General features: G+C 35.6%; 1 protein-coding gene across 5 annotated transcripts in view; it reads right to left on the bottom strand.

Annotated features, from left to right (window-relative positions):
• The window catches only part of LOC133525095 (paired box protein Pax-6), a 77,494-nt gene that overhangs the window by 22,677 nt on the left and 37,352 nt on the right, over positions 1-17,465 (bottom strand). For all 5 annotated transcript variants that reach the window (XM_061861343.1, XM_061861341.1, XM_061861342.1 and 2 more), the window contains exon 4: positions 10,881-11,094. In XM_061861343.1, coding sequence (XP_061717327.1) covers positions 10,881-11,094 — 214 coding nt within the window. The remainder of the gene's footprint in view (positions 1-10,880; positions 11,095-17,465) is intronic.

The following is a 17,465-nucleotide window of genomic DNA, read 5'->3' as shown; positions in this document are numbered from 1 at the left end:
GCTAGTGATGCTGAATGGGGGCTGTTACACAATCTGCCACATTTTTCTGATACGCCCCACGGATCGTTTGGTAATTCTGTGATGGATGCAATTAATGATTACAAGTGCATCCGTCAGATGGAATGAATTGGTTGGCAAGTATGGATGCCCTTAGCTAATTTGCTCTTGACATCGCGCTTTAAGATACGATCGGATATAAATATTTGCCGATGAAAACCAAAAGTTTAGCTGGAAATTGTAAACGTAAAATTACATAGAATTGACTTAGGCAGGTTTCGGCAATCGGCATCCTTATTTCAACTAAGTACCTACGTACGTATTGTCAGTTTCATGTTAAGTAGGTACTTAGTATGTTTAAGTAGGTTGTCACATCAATAAAAAAAAATTGAGCACATATTATAAAGGTATAGGTGATAACTAACGGTGGACTGTGGACTGTATAAAGTAAGATGAGATGATGAAAACACGTATTAGAAGTTAATTATTTTAATAAATATTATCACAACAAATATTAGGCACAATTCTATCAGTGGCAACGACAGACTGACACATATGACATGGAATCACTAAACTAGAAGCATAAATATTAGAAATAGGAGTACAAAAGAGGTCGCATGCCAGCTAGTCGCCAACAATGGGTACTTTATGACAGTCTTTCCCCAAAACATCAATTTTAATTATCAAATCGTTCGTAAAACAAAACACGATATCTGACTAACCTATGATCCAGTTTAAAAAACTAAACCGATCATTTCGAAAACAACGTTCGACATTCAAACATTCGATACATAAAGCGGGCGCTACACGACATGATTGATGCGCGACATTCGCTCAGACTTTCCAATCCGGTTGACAATTTTGATTGATCGTACATGCGCGCCCTGGCGACGCGCCGTGCAAATGAGAATATTCCCAAATTATGTTTTTTTTTTTTTGCAGACTTTATAACGATCTAATAATGATTTTGGACGGGTTATAATATTGTTAAGCAACTAATTGTTGTGATGCAGTCGGGTTCAATTTTTATTAATAATCTTAAGAAGAATATTCTCGAGTTAATAAAACGGATTCGGTTTAAAATAATATATTATTAATTTCGAAAGTCTTAAGCAAATCCAATGAATTTATAGTAACTCAATTTTAAAATTACTTTGTACAGACTAAAAGAACTTGACAATAAAAAAAAGAAAGGAGTATTTAATTTCGGGGAATATATAAAATAGTCCAAATCGCAACAAACATTTCATAATAATAGCCCAAACAACTGAATTTATCAAAGCCACTTAATTAAGCTCTTTAAACCGAGAAAGAAATCTTTTTACCAATGGATCCAACAAAGGAGGAGTCCCAGCAACAAAGAATTATTTTCCCTATTAAGGGGCACATTTTCATTATTTATCAACGTCTCAGCCTACGAGGAATTCATTAAAAAACCGAGAGCACTCAAAATTCCGATAAACATGATTGGGGCGAACATGAGAGAAATAATTGTAATAATAGTGGAAGGAAAATGGAAGGAAAAATTGGTGGGAATAAGGGAGGGGGTCGGGGAGGTGGGGGGCGATTATGTGGGATCGATACTGTCACTTGCGCGGGGGCAAGGCAGAGGCGAAGGCGGACAGTGGGGCTTGTCACGGTCAATGTGGAAAAAGTAGAAAAAAAAATTGAGTAGTGGTCAATTTTGGTGAAAACATAGATAGAATATAAAAATAAATAAGTGATTAAATTGCTTACTCGAACAATATTTGAAGGGAAAATAAATAAGCGCCTTTTCTAATAAGACGAGTCATGTCTTATAAGAAAAGGCATTAATATATTATTTCAGGTAAGGTTTATGATAAGATTAAATGTTAATTTGTACAAAATGTAATACAAATACTGACTAAAAAAAAGTATCAAAAATATATTACGGATCATCAATATTTTTACTACACATTAAAAGGTTCAAAGTAAGTTTGCCATGTGAAACAAAAATACACGTAGAGTCAGACCAAGCTAACTTGGCAGCGATTGTGATAGCGCAAGACGGTGCGAGTGTTAAGTAAACGTCATAATTTCATAGAGGTTTGACGTTTAAAATAATGCTCCGTCTGGGATACAAAACCACTGCCAACTTAGTTTGATCTGACTCTTTTTATAATCGAGTTCTTAGTAAAATATTTGTGTTCTTACTTTTTTTTTTCAATGTATAAATATGTAATTAAGCTTTTATTTTATTTTAAATCTTTTTTAAATCCGCTGTCGCCAGTGCTCGGGCCTTTAAACGTCCCTGCGGCCGGACAAGGCGCGATTCGGCTAATTCGCCGCGTTTCCGCAAATAAATGTTCGGCTGCGTCTTCCCCGAGCTCCGACTTTTTCTCTACAGACTATTTGCCACTGGCAATAATTTATCTCGGACCAATGAATTGATTTTTTTCTTTTCTACAATATTTTTGTGTTGAAATTTGATAAATAAATCTTAAAAGTACATTTTTTAAGATTACTTTGTCTAGTTAAAAAATGTGTCCTAAACATAAAAGCGATGGTAATTCGTCGCGTCCACAAATAAATGTTCGGCTGCGTCACTTCCAAGCTCCGGGTTTTTCTTTAAAGCTATATTGGGTAGTGAAAGAGGCAACGCTTAACCTTGGACCAATGTCAGTGTTTTACGTTTTGTTTTAAATATATTTTTAGCGTCATAACTTTTTTTTTGTCTCGTGGAAATCATTAAATAAACGGATAATAAAGCCTAATTTTCTTACTTATGTCACAACCTACTATTATAACTTAAGTTGTATGATAAAATATTTTAAAAAAGGTATCCAAATCGTTAATTTTTGTAATGTCCACAGAAAGGACGCCAGTTTTCCCAGAGGGTTTTGACCCCTATATTCCTACTTGTTTTTTTTTTTTAACTTTGGTGGCTACAAGCAATACATATGTATAACATCTGTTGAGGTCATTTTGTCTGGATATATTTCTTCTTATTTCCTTGACATGGGATGAGCCAATTTAAAATTTTCAATTAGACTTCCCTTGAAACAACGCTATACTTTGGACTTCTGATTATTTCAAAGAAAACATTACATATAAGACGAAGACGAACAAATAAATCAGCATAAATAATTTTGTCTGTTTTGTCTGTTTCCAAATTTATCACAGAGTGCTATTGTAAAAATTTGGCATAATCATTGAAAGTCATAATGTAATGATAGTCATATTATCATTAGTCATAACTCTGAAACCGTTAACTTTTCAGGGATTTTCTTAGGTTATGCTATAGATAGGTTAGGTTTGATTTATGGCAATCCCGAAATGTTACGCGTTTCTGAGAAAAACCAAATTATGGCTAACGAACATACTGACAATTTGACAAACAATACATTATGACTTAAAACTTTATGGAAAACAATAGACACCCTGTAAAGGTATGTATGAGTAGCATACCTAGGTTATCTAAATCTCAATGGAATTAATTAAATAGTTCTTGATTAAATAATGAACGGCCTAATAACTGTTTGTTTGGTCCTCTAATTGCGTGCTCCCAAGAGAATACCTAATATACTATCCAGGCCATTAGGAATCATATTGTACGCCAGAATATCGTTTAGGTAATTTAGATGAAAATTTAAATTTATTTATGTTTATATTAGGGCATAAACGTTTTTTCAAATACTTTTTTATGGATGATGTGAGACAATTACTAAAAATAATAATGATTTTTAATGATTTTTTTGTCCAGCCGGTTTTTAAAATATTCAACAGTGCAATTCTGCTAAGTATATTATCACCAGGTGCTATGAAACAGCCCCTTGGTAAACTATCGATATCAAGTGGGGGGTTCCATTACAGCCCCCTCATTATCAATCTATTCCAACCATTTAATATTCAATGAAACAATACCCATTTTTAATTGAACACTCCATAAAGTGGTTTCATTCTATGAAACTTCACACCATTCTCCGTCTTAATCCATTGTGTTAAGGTCGTTAAGGGCTGCTATCGCGTGCAGCGTTCGACAGATTGCTACTAAATGTGGTTGGTTACTGTAATTGACTTTGCTCAAGTGCCTTTGCCCGTAGGAACACGTTGTGAACACTTGTAAAGCGTGCCTTTGAACCGTTTTCAGATAAACGTCGTGCAATACATAAAGGATTTTTTTTAAATTTTGTGATCTGATTTAGTTTTTTTTTATAACAATAAAGATCATAGGACTCGATTTTTTCCTACATTTAGTATTTTATTTTGCAACGAATTATTTCTAAAAACGGAAACTTCTCTGGTTGTCTCGGAAAAATATGTGCGTGTGTGTGGTGTGCGCTGTTCTTTTCTGGTTCACCAACCCTACTGATACATGCCCCAATCAAAATAACAAGATAAAAACCAATCATTTGATCCCATATAGCTAACAATCGTTAAAACTATCCATTATCTGTCCCTAAGTAAAGTCCGTAGGGCCTGTCAGCCGATCTATCGTGCCACTTAGATCCCTGAGCGCTCATGAAAGTGTTTGCGCAACAAGACATAGCCAGAGGTCTTCTTAAATGGTAGATAGATACTGCAGAAAACAAGGTTGTAAGCGTACGATTAGTCTGTATTTTATTGTGTGGATAATTTTGTAACCAAGCGAGCGGTACATACATTTTTTGCAGAACTTTGCTTATTTTAAGAGCACTGTGTTTTTGCCTGGTACAGCAGCAGTCAGCAAAACTATTAGCTTAGCACTCCTGCATACTTGTTTGTACTGTATATAATGTTTTACACAGAAGTCGTTAAAAGTAAGCTTTCATACGCTTCCTATATACAAGAAAGGGCATTTATTATGTGCCTCTAAACATACCTACGAGCTACGTACAGTAGCCAAATTTAAAAGACACAATAAAATTAAATAAAAACAAACCAATTATTTTTTAAATTCAATATTACCCATTGGTCGAACAAATAAAAGTATCACGCAATCTTACTTGCTTAAGATGTTGTAATCTAAAAATGTACGAGTCAAATACCCTCCGAGCCCAACAAAACCTGGGCGGCTACCGGGAAAATCGAAATTCGTCAATTGCGGGCATTTTTTTCCGTCACTCTAATTACGTCTTAGTGAGAGTAAAAGAGAAAGATCCTCGCAATTTGCGAATTTCGGTTTTCGCGGTAAGCCCTCTGCTTTTCTCACTACAAGTAAAGTTTGATGACTCAGACAAGTTACTGGAAGCCAGTCCGTAACTCCGCACGGATGATTGGCGAACGGGGATTGCTCGCAAATATTTGCGTCGTCTACTAATGCATGGCTAAGTGATCAAGTGACGTATATGTTTACCGTCTTAATCACAGAACTTAGAAAACTTCTATAAATGTTGTCTCTTGTTAATAAACTCTAATGTCAGAATGGCTGATAGGGGACGGCGTTTATAAAAACTCATTTTTTTGCAAATTTGCTATTTTGTGTTACGCTGCCGTGACTTTTTTACACGAAATTGTACATCGTTTTCGCCTGACATTTTGATACGATTTCTAATATAATAACCCACCACTAGGGTGTCACTAGTTAAAAAAAAAATACAAAAGCATATCAGTCTTATTCTTAGAATTCAACTAAATATTTGATGATCTATAACAGAGTTAAAAAAATATATTTTGAACATTTCCAAGTTATGTTTCACAAACGAATACCTATTAAATATATTACAGTAATTTTACATCAAGCAAAAAACTTGCACTATGCTTTGAAAAATCCAATTGAATATCCCAATTCAGTTAGCTATCAGTCAATTAGTGTCCAACCGAGCTGCGGCCGCACCACTGGGCGCCGCGGCCATTATTGTTCTAAACGTGTGCACAAACAATTTGTGCTATTATTACGGACTAACCGGACCACTGTGCAAATATTGCGTAATATTTTGCATAGTCGAAATTGACTTTAAATCTATTATTTCAACAGTTAGTTTGCGGTAAGTCGGCTCTGTTGAATACAATATTAATTTTAGTTATTCGTAGCTTTTTTTTTTTAGTTTACAGTTGTTTCAATTACACAATGGAAGGGATAAAATGTAAATACCTATATGCATACATTATGTTTAATGTAACAATTTAATTTCATTATCATTAAGTTAAATAAATTATTACACATTCAGAACCTAATCCTGAAATAAAAATAACTATTATTATCAACGAGGACATTTAGTGTACCCTATATATTTATTTTTGTGATTTCCCGGTATATTTCCATATGTAGTTATAGTTAAAATCTAGCTACTAGTGGAAGTCACTGCCTTCGTTAGCAAATAATACAATATAAAAACGCAATCGGGCATTCTGCGCTCCATTCTTGTCTACACCGAGCCAAAGTCCGCGTATATTTGTCTATTTTGCGTGTAGCAACACTGAGGACATTGGGCGGAATTTTGTCCAGTTTTTTGCGTGTAGCAATACTGGGGACTTTTTGCGTGCACAGTGGGCACATTGGCTGAAACCATCGATCCGTGCTGCGCGGAATATTAAAACCATTTCGAGCGGGAGGAATATAGCTGGTTTTTAAGTTTTCTAACAAATAAGCTTATGAAATATGTCGAAGTCTCATAGGTTGATCAGGTTGATGGCGTTATTTAAGATGAATAAATATGTACTTTTCTTACTAAAAAAGTAAATTATATAGGCATGTACATATATCATTTAAGATGCAATTTTTTTGTTTAAGTTCATTCTTGCTTGCAATCTTGTTAGTTCCCAGTGGTCGACTGAGCTCAATAAATATTTTGTATTTTTGCCAAAAATTAACTACATATTTAATTTGGGAGATCTTATATATATTTTAATCTGTTAAATCTTTTATCACAAAATATCAAACCTAAAAATTAAAACCGATTTTTTTGAGGGGAATTAAATATAACTATTATTTTAACCACCAATCACCAGAAGTTGTTGGTAAAGCATAGTTAACATATAAAAAAATTAAAACCCCAATTTAACCCCTCCCATAATTGCCGTGTATATAAAATGCGTACTTAATACCGGTACAGTCAGCTTTAATAAAAACAGTCGTGTCCGAGCCAGCGAGCCGGCGGCAATAAAAGCGCCCTTATATATCCGCTTTATATGTCCCGTTTTATTGGGTCGTAGTTTACATGTCCTTCATCGTATTACGTATTTCAGAAGGGGGAAAGGGGGTATTTCTGATTTACGAAAGTATTTTTACATAGAAGTTAAAAAAATGGTACGGCACTTTTGCTACTAACTATAAAATTGATAATAACGAAGTTTCTGTTCCAAGTTAAAAGTTGGTCGAATAGTAAGTACAAGCACGCTTAAAATTTTGTACTTTTCCATATAGACGTAAACTAAGTTTCAAAAACGTGTACTTACCTTCAAATAAAATGCAAAAACAACCTTTTGTTATAAACTGCTCAAACATAACTCATTACAAAGATATACAATAGGTCAAAATAAATATAACGCGACAAATCTAACAAAGACGACCGGTTTGGTCTAGTGGGTAGTGACCCTGCCTATGAAACTGATGGTCCCGGGTTCAAATCCTGGTAAGGGCATTTATTCGTGTGATGAGCATGGATATTTGTTCCTGAGTCATGGGTGTTTTCTATGTATTTAAGTATTTATAAATATTTATATATTATATCGTCGTATATTTTTATCGTTGTCTAAGTACCCTCAACACAAGCCTTATTGAGCTTACTGTGGGACTTAGTCAATTTGTGTAATAATGTCCTATAATATTAAAAAAAAGAAAAAAAAAGAACGACCTTTAGTACACAGAAAACATTCATAACTCATAAACAAATATTTGTTACAAGCATAGAAATGCAACAACGTTCCAACCAGATTATCAGATTTACATAGTATTTGCGACCGAATACTTTGTAAGTCCATAACACGCTTAAAAATATGAAACTGCGAAGTACAAAGCGAACTCCACAAACGAGTTGAGCTACGCGCAGTATTCGGGTCACGCGCCAAACAACGCCTCTGAAAAGTGCTAGGAAAAGTCGGCGACGTGGGGTCAGACGGTTAGGCGGCGCATTTAGTTTCCTTATCCTACGAGGGTTTTGAGAAATGGTAATAGATTTTCGAAAACATGTCAAGTATCGCTAATCTTTAAGTGCATTTTTTTACAAAAATCAAGCGAAATTTAGTGTCCGATTTGAGTTTTACATTGGAAAAAAGAAATTCTAAGAAGTGTAACAAAAATATGAGGAATCGGTGACATAGTTGGACCGTCAACAGTTTAGAAGTCAGTTATTTATTTTATATCAATAGTTATTACAGCAATATATAAGGCAAAACGAAAAACTTAATACAACTTAACAAGAAGATCGAAGAATTAGACTAAAAAGTCCAAGGAATAGGATGCATGTCAAAACTTTATGGAATTGCGTTTGGTTTCTTCGTATTTTAAGTTTGTGACAGTTTTACAAAAATGTGTTTATCGCTAAGTTTCAATGTTTTCTTGCGTAAATATTTGTCTCATCTTCGAAAGAGTGAATGCAATTTTGACATATTTTGAATAAATCACGCTTAAAATACCTCTGAAAAGAGTAAAGAAAAGTGGATAGTGACAAAAACTTCTGTTTATTTCGTTTCTGTAGAGGTTTTACGTAACGCATCTTATTCAGGGAATATGCTATTGTGAATTATCGAAGTTCTTTTGCCAAATCAAAAGGACTCAAAAGAGATATTAAGATAAAAACTAGATTGAACAAGATAAAATCTTTGCTTCTTAACTAAGTATCACTCGATCTAAAGTTCACGTCCACTTCTCCCCAAAAAGCCACCTAAAATATTCCTTACCTTAGATACCGAACTATTTCGCGTTCCCTTTAAACTTCCCTCAAAATTGAACTGTCTTCCTTTTGCTCGTGTGCCACGGAAGGCCCTTTGCTCATGTGTGACACGTTTGGGTCGCAGTTGACTTGCGTCTTGGGTCGAGTCGACTGTCAACGATCACTTGAGGTCACGGCGACCGAATGTGGAGGCTTAATGCTGGATTTTATTTTGTCTTAACTGTGGCTTACTTTGATAAAATATGAAATATACTCGGCGTAAGAAATTAGTAAAATTACATATAATGAGATTGTGAGATAAATCGGTAGGTATTTAATTTGATGTAGTAAGGTTCTAGTGCTTTGAGAAATCAAAGTGAGAATAAGCTCGATCCTTTGAACTATTATTAGTACGTATAGAACCGGCACAGATAATCAGTATTTTGCCCCATGAGTTGTTGTTGTTTTGACAACACTATATTAGCGTAGCGTGAATCTCGAGACGAGAGTTGCGATTGCGATAATTTTATTGCTTGATATGGCTTCTTTATAATAATAATAACTTAATGGCTTGATTACATATTTTTAGACCTTTATAATATACTTAGACAATATTTCTTACAGTAACAGAATAACATAAATACTAGGGAGCTTTACCTATACTAAAACTGTATTATATCACCTTATTTCGTCTAACAGACTAATTCCTTGCAAGTATTTCCATGCCAATTCCTCCCCAGACATTGTTTTTGAAGTAATAACAAGCATATACCTACTAGCAGAGATAAAACACAAAAGAGGCAACGGTATAATCTCCGCAAGTCTGAAGTTCCCCCTAAGGAGCGGGGGCGGTGTTTAGACCCATAGGCAGCATTAATATTTCGTAAGTTCCAATATGCAGCAGAAAACCCGTTTTATTTTTCACGCTAAAGTTTTGACATAGTTCCGTTTCCGTTTGCGAAATAGGCTTTGTAAATCTTTAGGGAAAAGTCTACATCAAAGGGACTTTTGCGTTTTCCTGTTACATAAATAGATGTTGAGAAAGGAATTACCTAAAATACAAGTAGCTGCCGGAGAATTTGGCTATGAATTTAGGCCACCAAAAATATGTAGGCCATGACAAAACCTACCATTTAACTCAAATGAAAGGCTGAAGAAAGGAATGGCTTAAGCAAACACCTTTTATCCGATAATTCCTGCGAAGCACGATGCAAGTCACTCCATGTCCATTAAGAGGGGGCTAATGCAAAATTGTAGTTATTATATTGAATTTTTATACCTTTACATCAAGGGCTAATGGCATGAAAAAATTCACACGCAAACTAGACTCTATTTGAAGCGGCAAGTATCAATCGAAATCGTGAAAGGTTAAACGTAGCTTGATCGAACAAAAATCAGGAAAACATGTCACGAAAATTTGACAAATATCTAAGAGAAAACGACTATAGTCCGTGTAGATACGGTCGGTTCACCCCGGGCTAAGCTACCGCATATTATATTACACAACCTTACTGCCAGACATCTGAGCACTGTACATTCATATTAGATAATGTCGACGCGTCTGAGAGCTGTCTTCACGCTACATTAACGACTAAACTCGGTCTGAAATCGCTACAACTTGGAACAATGGAGAAGGGTCAGTGTAGCTTTATATTACTTACAAATTGACTATGTGGTCTACGCCCGTCAGTTGGTCTTGTTAAGTTTGGTGGTTTTGTGTTTCGTCACACCATTCAGGCATACTTTTATAGAATGTATTTTGCTTTATTACGCTACTCATTTCGGTGTCCACGTGAAAGTACAAAAATATTATTTTCCTGTGAGGACCATGAAAAAGAAACGGAAAGGTTTGAATGACAAAAAAATTACAGAGCGGAGGGGAAGAGGAAATATTAAGAGAAAAGATAGGTTTGCCTCTAGCAGTCCCTTATTTTTACAAATTGCTTCCCATGACTTGACGGAACTATACCATCAGTCAGTCTCAGTCAATCTAGGAAGCCGGTAGAGAAAGTGCACCTACTCAAGGGTGCGAAAATACGAAGGTACTTTGTGTTTCCACCATTTGTCTAAATCATGGTATTCAGTAAACACTTTCTAATAGCTAAACTAATTCTATCTACGGGCACTTACCTCTCTTATGCTCCTCACTGCTCGGCCGGTTCAGCTGAGGTGGCAGCGGCGCTGGTAACGTCGGCGCGGGCGCGGGAAGCCCTGGATACCACCACCCCGTCGCCGCCTGTCCGTTGAACATCCTTAACTTCTCGTACACGCTGTCGTTTTGCGCGGACGCGGCTTGTTCTTTCTGCGATGCTAGGTTGCGAAGTACTCGGTTTATTGAGGACACCTACGGAAGAAAACTGAGTTAGTAACTGCCCTAATTTGTGCAATAGATCTATCATGTTAGTACACACTAGGAGCTCGGACGGCGTCGGACGGATAAACCTTAACAAATTATACATCTAAACCTTCCTCAAGAATCACTTTATTGATAGTTCAGTAGTTTTTGAGTTTGTCGCGAACATAAAGACATACGGACAGACAGACGCGAAGGGGGACTTTGTTTTATAAGGTGTAGTGATTTGTCGCTAAATAAATGGGTAGTAAAGTGGCTAATCGAAAAAAAACATCAATCGTCACTAAAACCCGCTTAAATCGAAAAAAACTGTAGCGTAAGGGCTGATTTAGACGGTGCGAGAACTCGCATGCGAGTTTCATTACATTGCGGTATTTGATCGGTCGCCGAATTGGTTGTAACCTCAATAGTCCGCAATGTAACTAAAATCTCATGCGAGTTCGCGTGCCGTCTAAATCAGCCTTAACTGTAACAGTGTATGTAGAATATACCTAAGCTCAGTAGTTTAGGTATATTCTTATATATAAAATACGTTCCCAATTTTTTTACTACGATATATAAGATTTATTAAAACTGCCACCTCAACGTAACAAAATCGTATACGAAAATCTTGTTTACAAAATATCCCACACGAAGCTACGAATACATAACTAATCATCCCTCCTATATCCTACTCGTACACGACACGACTATTCTAATAGGAAACAAATTGCGACCCCTTAACTTCAAAACACGTGTAATTTAAAATCTAATATGATTACTAAATTCCAATCGGGCCTTCAAAGGGGCAGATTAGACCCCACCCACCTCCCAAACCCCAATATCTATCTACTTTCGGAAAAACCACGCATGCGTTAAAAACCGACCCACACAAATGTACATGCCTATTTTAACACGTAACTAGGGTTCCCAGATGGAAAGGTTTTTTCAGCGTTTTGTTATTTTTTTCGGCAAGATCAGGTGCAGAATACCAAGAAATTGAATGTTTTTTTTTTGTATATACATATTAGTTTAATGTGACAGATATGTTATTTTATACAGGCATTCTTTGTCTTTTAATTTTGAAGCTTTTGAAGTATATATACTTTTTTTCTGTACTTAAGTAGAATTGCTGCAAATAGTGCAAAAAACAGTAAATGTTGACGCACAAATTTCCCAAGAAATGTCAAGGTTTCAGCTTATTTCAAGTTCGCAGCCGGCAACCCTACGTAACTATATGTAGGCATGGAGATATAATATCTGTTTTCTTGTTGCCAATGGTTACGCTGAAATAGACTGGGGGCCGCGCATACAAAATTGCGTATGTGTTTTCTTTGTGGTGAAATGCCGGTTTTTTCTGGAATAGTGAGGATGCTGAATTAAGAGTGTGTATATTTATACATATATTATTATATCTATTGTTGCATTGTATGGTAAATAGTATTTTTAATGCATGTAAACAAATCTGAAATTTATAAATACTTTCGGAACACAGAATTTTTACTTTTTATTTATTTTCTTATAAACTAGAAATTTTGATACTTAGCTGATCTGTAATAATAATTGATATCACAGACCTTTGAAATTGTAATTAGAAACGTTTTGTACGGTACGTGTACCGTTGACGTCAAATATATGTTTACACCTTTGCGTCTTATTCCTTAGTAATAAGGCGAAAAACATAAACATATCTTTGCCGTCAACTGTACGAGTACACTAATGCACTTTTTTTTCTCATAGAGGTTTTTTCTTGTAAGTCAGTCTTATTTTGGACCCGGGTACGTCCTTAAACTACGTCCAAAAGAGAGGTATGTGCATTGTGAATGCCATCTCACTTTGTGTGGTAGGGCACGTCATGGGGCATGTCATTCCAGATCTAGAGGAGAGCCCAACTGGGGATGTACCTTCACCTCACAGAAAATCGCAGCGAAATAACACTAGACTCTACTCATAGTGTTGTGTTCCTGCCGGTGAGTAAGGTTGCCAGAGCTCAAGGAGGAGGGGTTAGGGTAGGCCACGCGCATGTAACTCCTCTGGAGTTGCAGGCGTACATAGGCTACGGAAACCGCTTATCACCAGGTGGGCCGTATGCTTGTTTGCCACCGACGTAGTATTATTAGACAATTATATGCATTTTTAGCATTTCTACTTCTATAATCTTTTTTTTTACTTTCCTAATAACACCATAAATATCAAGTAAGTATTTTTATTTTGTATTAAAACAAGTCCACAATATTTTTGTCCAATTAAGTCTCACCATCATAACCACTGTGCAACAAAACGTCAAAAACCACTTTCAAAACATAAACAAATTTTCCGATCACAGCTAAAGGTACAGTCGGGTAGATTGAAGCGGCCCGGTACACTCGGCGCCGTAATGCTGCGTTAATCCCGTGTAACACTAATGGAAGGTAATGTGCGCTGGAAAACAGATTTGTCTGACGGGTCAGTTTTTAACCGACTGCAAAAAGGTTTGTAAAAAGTTACATATACATATATTTCTTATATTATCTCGGTGGCAAACAAGCATACGGCCGCCTGATGGTAAGCAGAAGTCTATGTACGCCTGCAATTCCAGAGGAGTTAATCTTAACACTCCGCACCCTCGTTGAGCTCTGGCAACCTTACTCACCGGCAGGAACACAACACTATGAGTAGGGTCTAGTGTTATTAGGCTGCGGTTTTCTGTAAGGTGGAGGTATTCCCCCAGTTGGGCTCTGCTCTAGATCTGAAATGACATCCGCTGTGCTGTGCCCTACCACACAAAGCGAGATGACATTCACAATGCCCATACCTGTCTTTTGGACGTAGTTTAAGGACGTATCCGGGTCCAAGTATATATAACATAGCATAAAAATTAGATAGGGTAACTACTATGTAATCATTTTTGTTTATAAATGTTTTCGTAAAACTGCCATGTATAAGTATAGATATTTATTTCTGGTTTCTTGCTAGTATTACGTTACATATTAAAAATAGCATTGTTTTTGTGAAAATATCTTAAAAAAATAAATAGATTTTTTTTATTTATTTAGAGTACTCACATGTTTTAGACCCCTATGAAACAAAAAACATAGAGTTTTCAACGATTTTTTTCTCATTTTTATAGAGTCAGACCAAGACAAGTCTGCAAAGTTTTTCAAACGTGAAACTTAACACTTGCACTGCGTTTGCTATCAAAATCGTTGCAGACTTATCTTGGTCTCACTTTAACAGTGTCACTCAACGCTCACAGTACTGCTGTAGAAAAAAAATCTTTAAAGCTTAGTTATTCAGGTTTCGTATCGCTTCAGACATATTTATAATACTGATAAAAACCTCGTGAGTACACACATATCGCTACCGAATTACTCACAAAAAAAAACCAGTTTCACGCTACACAGCTCCATAAAGGTCATTTTAGATCCCAATTTCATACGCAACGCACTCTCTAGCATCCTAATAAGTGATTGGAAAACCAATTATGGATTTAAATCCTTCCCCAATCAGATAGCATGACAAAAAAAGACCTTCTATTCTAAACGCCAAAAACATTTCGAGTTTCGAATCCGGCCAATGGGAGAGGTGCATTTAAAACACAAATTCTGTTTCTGACAGCTCTCTAGCCAATCAGATAGGCTCGCAAGATTAAAGCGTTCGTGTTCGAATTTTAAAGGATTTATTTTTCTATTTCATGAATTTTTATCGAAAGCGGTCAGGTGTCGGAGACGTGGAATAGAAGTTAATAGATTCTATTTTCGAAATTTTGATCGACAGCCATTGAATGAGTGGTCAACGACAAATTTGAAATTGAATTCCTTTGTTTTCAAACAGCTTTTTTTCTCTTCTGTCAAAAGAGCCTAAAGGGCTTTGCAATTCACTTAGAAATGCAAATTATACTGAAATATAATTTATTGAAAATAAAACCACTTAAAAAGTGCTCGTGATTTAAACCTACCCGTATTCCAACGTATGTTTTTTTTAATTCGTAAAAAAAAGAAAATTTGACAGAATAATCGCAAATCAAATTATGCAGTTAAAAAAGCGCACGTGTTGTAGTTTTTTTTCCTTGTATCTGTGATCGTATTTGCTCAGATGTCATTATTTGAGCAAAGGGGCTAATTCTTCTGCCACATCATACGCAAGAACGCACGCAGCCGTCGTTTTTTGTGGAATCGTTAACTAATTGGTTTTGTGTATCGGTTTAACGTTAACCGTTGTCCAATTCAACTTTATTAAATTCTATAATATTTAAATTTCATTAATGTCAGTTATTTATAAAAATGAATTTCATTCTCATTTTAGTAATTTTGTTTTTTTGTCGATTTTCAGATCGAATTAACTTATATAAACTTTACTGAAGCACAGCACAATATCATAACATATAATTATCTATTTATTGTATACCTATATTTCATACTATATTCAACATATATCTAGAGTGTTCTTCTTATCCAACGGGATATTTTTTTTGTAGAATTATCGTTTTCTCATTATAATACTGTAAGTAGGTACGTATTATCTGTATTTCTGTAAAAATACAGTTTATTCCCTTACTTTCGCAGCTTTCGCTGTTACCAAACATGGACTTATGTCCTTTCGCCCCGAGACCTCCGAATTAGTGTCCACTGATGTGTGTAACGGGCCTAAAACTTTGTACCCACGCACCCCGCGTGTGCAGGGGGCTTTAAAGAGATTTAAAAAATATATTTTTAGACAACTTTGATCGTAAGTTTTTTGGAGCCAATGGGTAAGTTTGAACTTTTGGTGCACAGTGGTTTAGGAATACGGGGCAATACGGGGTTAGTCAAAAATGTAGGTATTTTTTGTGTTATTTTTTAACCTTCGGCTTTAGTTTGTAATTTTACTTTGTTATCGTTTCATTCATAGTAATTCATTCATTCATTCATAATGTTTTGTAAAAAAAATCTTAGGGAATAAGCCATAATTTTACTAAATATTGTTACAAACTTTTCAACTAAACTAACTAAAATTACCTATAAAACAATATTAGTACACAAACTTTCAAAAGCCTTTATCAAGCTTCAACCATTATTACGATGCAAAGCTGACACGTTCAATAATTAACAGCTGTCACGAATATCGAAAATGACGGCCAGTCAAGCCTGAAATCTGGCAACTACTGTACATGGCAGTAACGTGATACCGGCACGACGTTTAGCACAAATATCTACACGAAATTCCATCGTATACCATAGACATAAAGCTCATAATTGTATACATGTTTGTGTCGTCGATTTTGTAACGTAAAACGATATCGCACTTTCGTTTTACGACCTTGTGTATAATTATTTCGTTTATTTTGCTAATTTTGAAGGCATCTTGGTATCTTACTTGGTATGATGGGCAATGGTGTGAAAAAATACAAAATTTCAAAATATTTGCATCGATTTTTGTTTTTAGTATTATAAACAAAAATGCACCGCTTAAAATCTTTTCTGCTTTGCCCTAAGGTTGACTGGTAGAGAATGCCTCAGGGCATTAAGTTCACCTTTTAAGTTTTTGTTTTGCACAATAAAGTTTAAATAAATATAGTGAAACACACCCAACTTGTCAGTAGAAAAAGGCGCGAAATTAAATTACCTATTTTATGGGAAGTCAACTCCTCGCGTTTATTTTTTTTAACTTGACGCTTTTTTCCACTAACAAGGTCGCTGTGCCAGAGAATATATTCATTTTCTTATGTTTCAGATTCGAATTTGTCTGAAAAATCGCAGCTTAAAAAGTTACCAAATTTGTACAAGATATATTGTCAAATCGACTAGCTATAAAATAAGCATTACAATACAAATACAACCTTTCCAACTTAAGCAACAATTAAAACTAGTTTATTCAAGTTCCCTTTTCCCTACAAAATGTCACTAACATTAATATGATCTACACCGATAAAATCTCTATCTAATTAAAAATTAACGTATCATATTTCGCAGTGATAGCTCTCATAGATCATTCGATGCGCGGGCGTTCCTGTGTCACTTACTTATTTTAAAACTAAAATACCTTTTGTCACGTTTTACCAAGAATCAATTTGATATTTTATCCCGACCACTTTAAGGTCTCAGTTAGACTGGGAGTAAACATGTTCCCGCTCGTTCTGGATCTGTCAGTTGACAGTTGACAGGTGTCAAGTGAGCCGCGCGCGCAACTCATTACGTGACATGGCGATAGATCATCTAGCAAGCGATAGTGTTAGAGATCCAGCCGCTGGTGGTCCTTCGGATTATTGACAGTTTTGGTCCATTTCGCTAATGCGACATTTTGTTTACGAATATTACAAAACGCTTCAGTTTCTTTTGAATTTTTTGTGCCCTTGGGACGCAAATACGTTCGTCATATCATGGAATAAAAATTTTGTACTAAAAGAAGATGTCTGAGTGCTCGTC

The sequence above is a fragment of the Cydia pomonella genome, chromosome 14, assembly GCF_033807575.1.
Source record: "Cydia pomonella isolate Wapato2018A chromosome 14, ilCydPomo1, whole genome shotgun sequence".
Lineage (NCBI taxonomy): Eukaryota > Metazoa > Arthropoda > Insecta > Lepidoptera > Tortricidae > Cydia > Cydia pomonella.
Note: the sequence above shows the minus strand (reverse complement) of the source record. Positions and strands in the feature narration are given on the sequence as shown.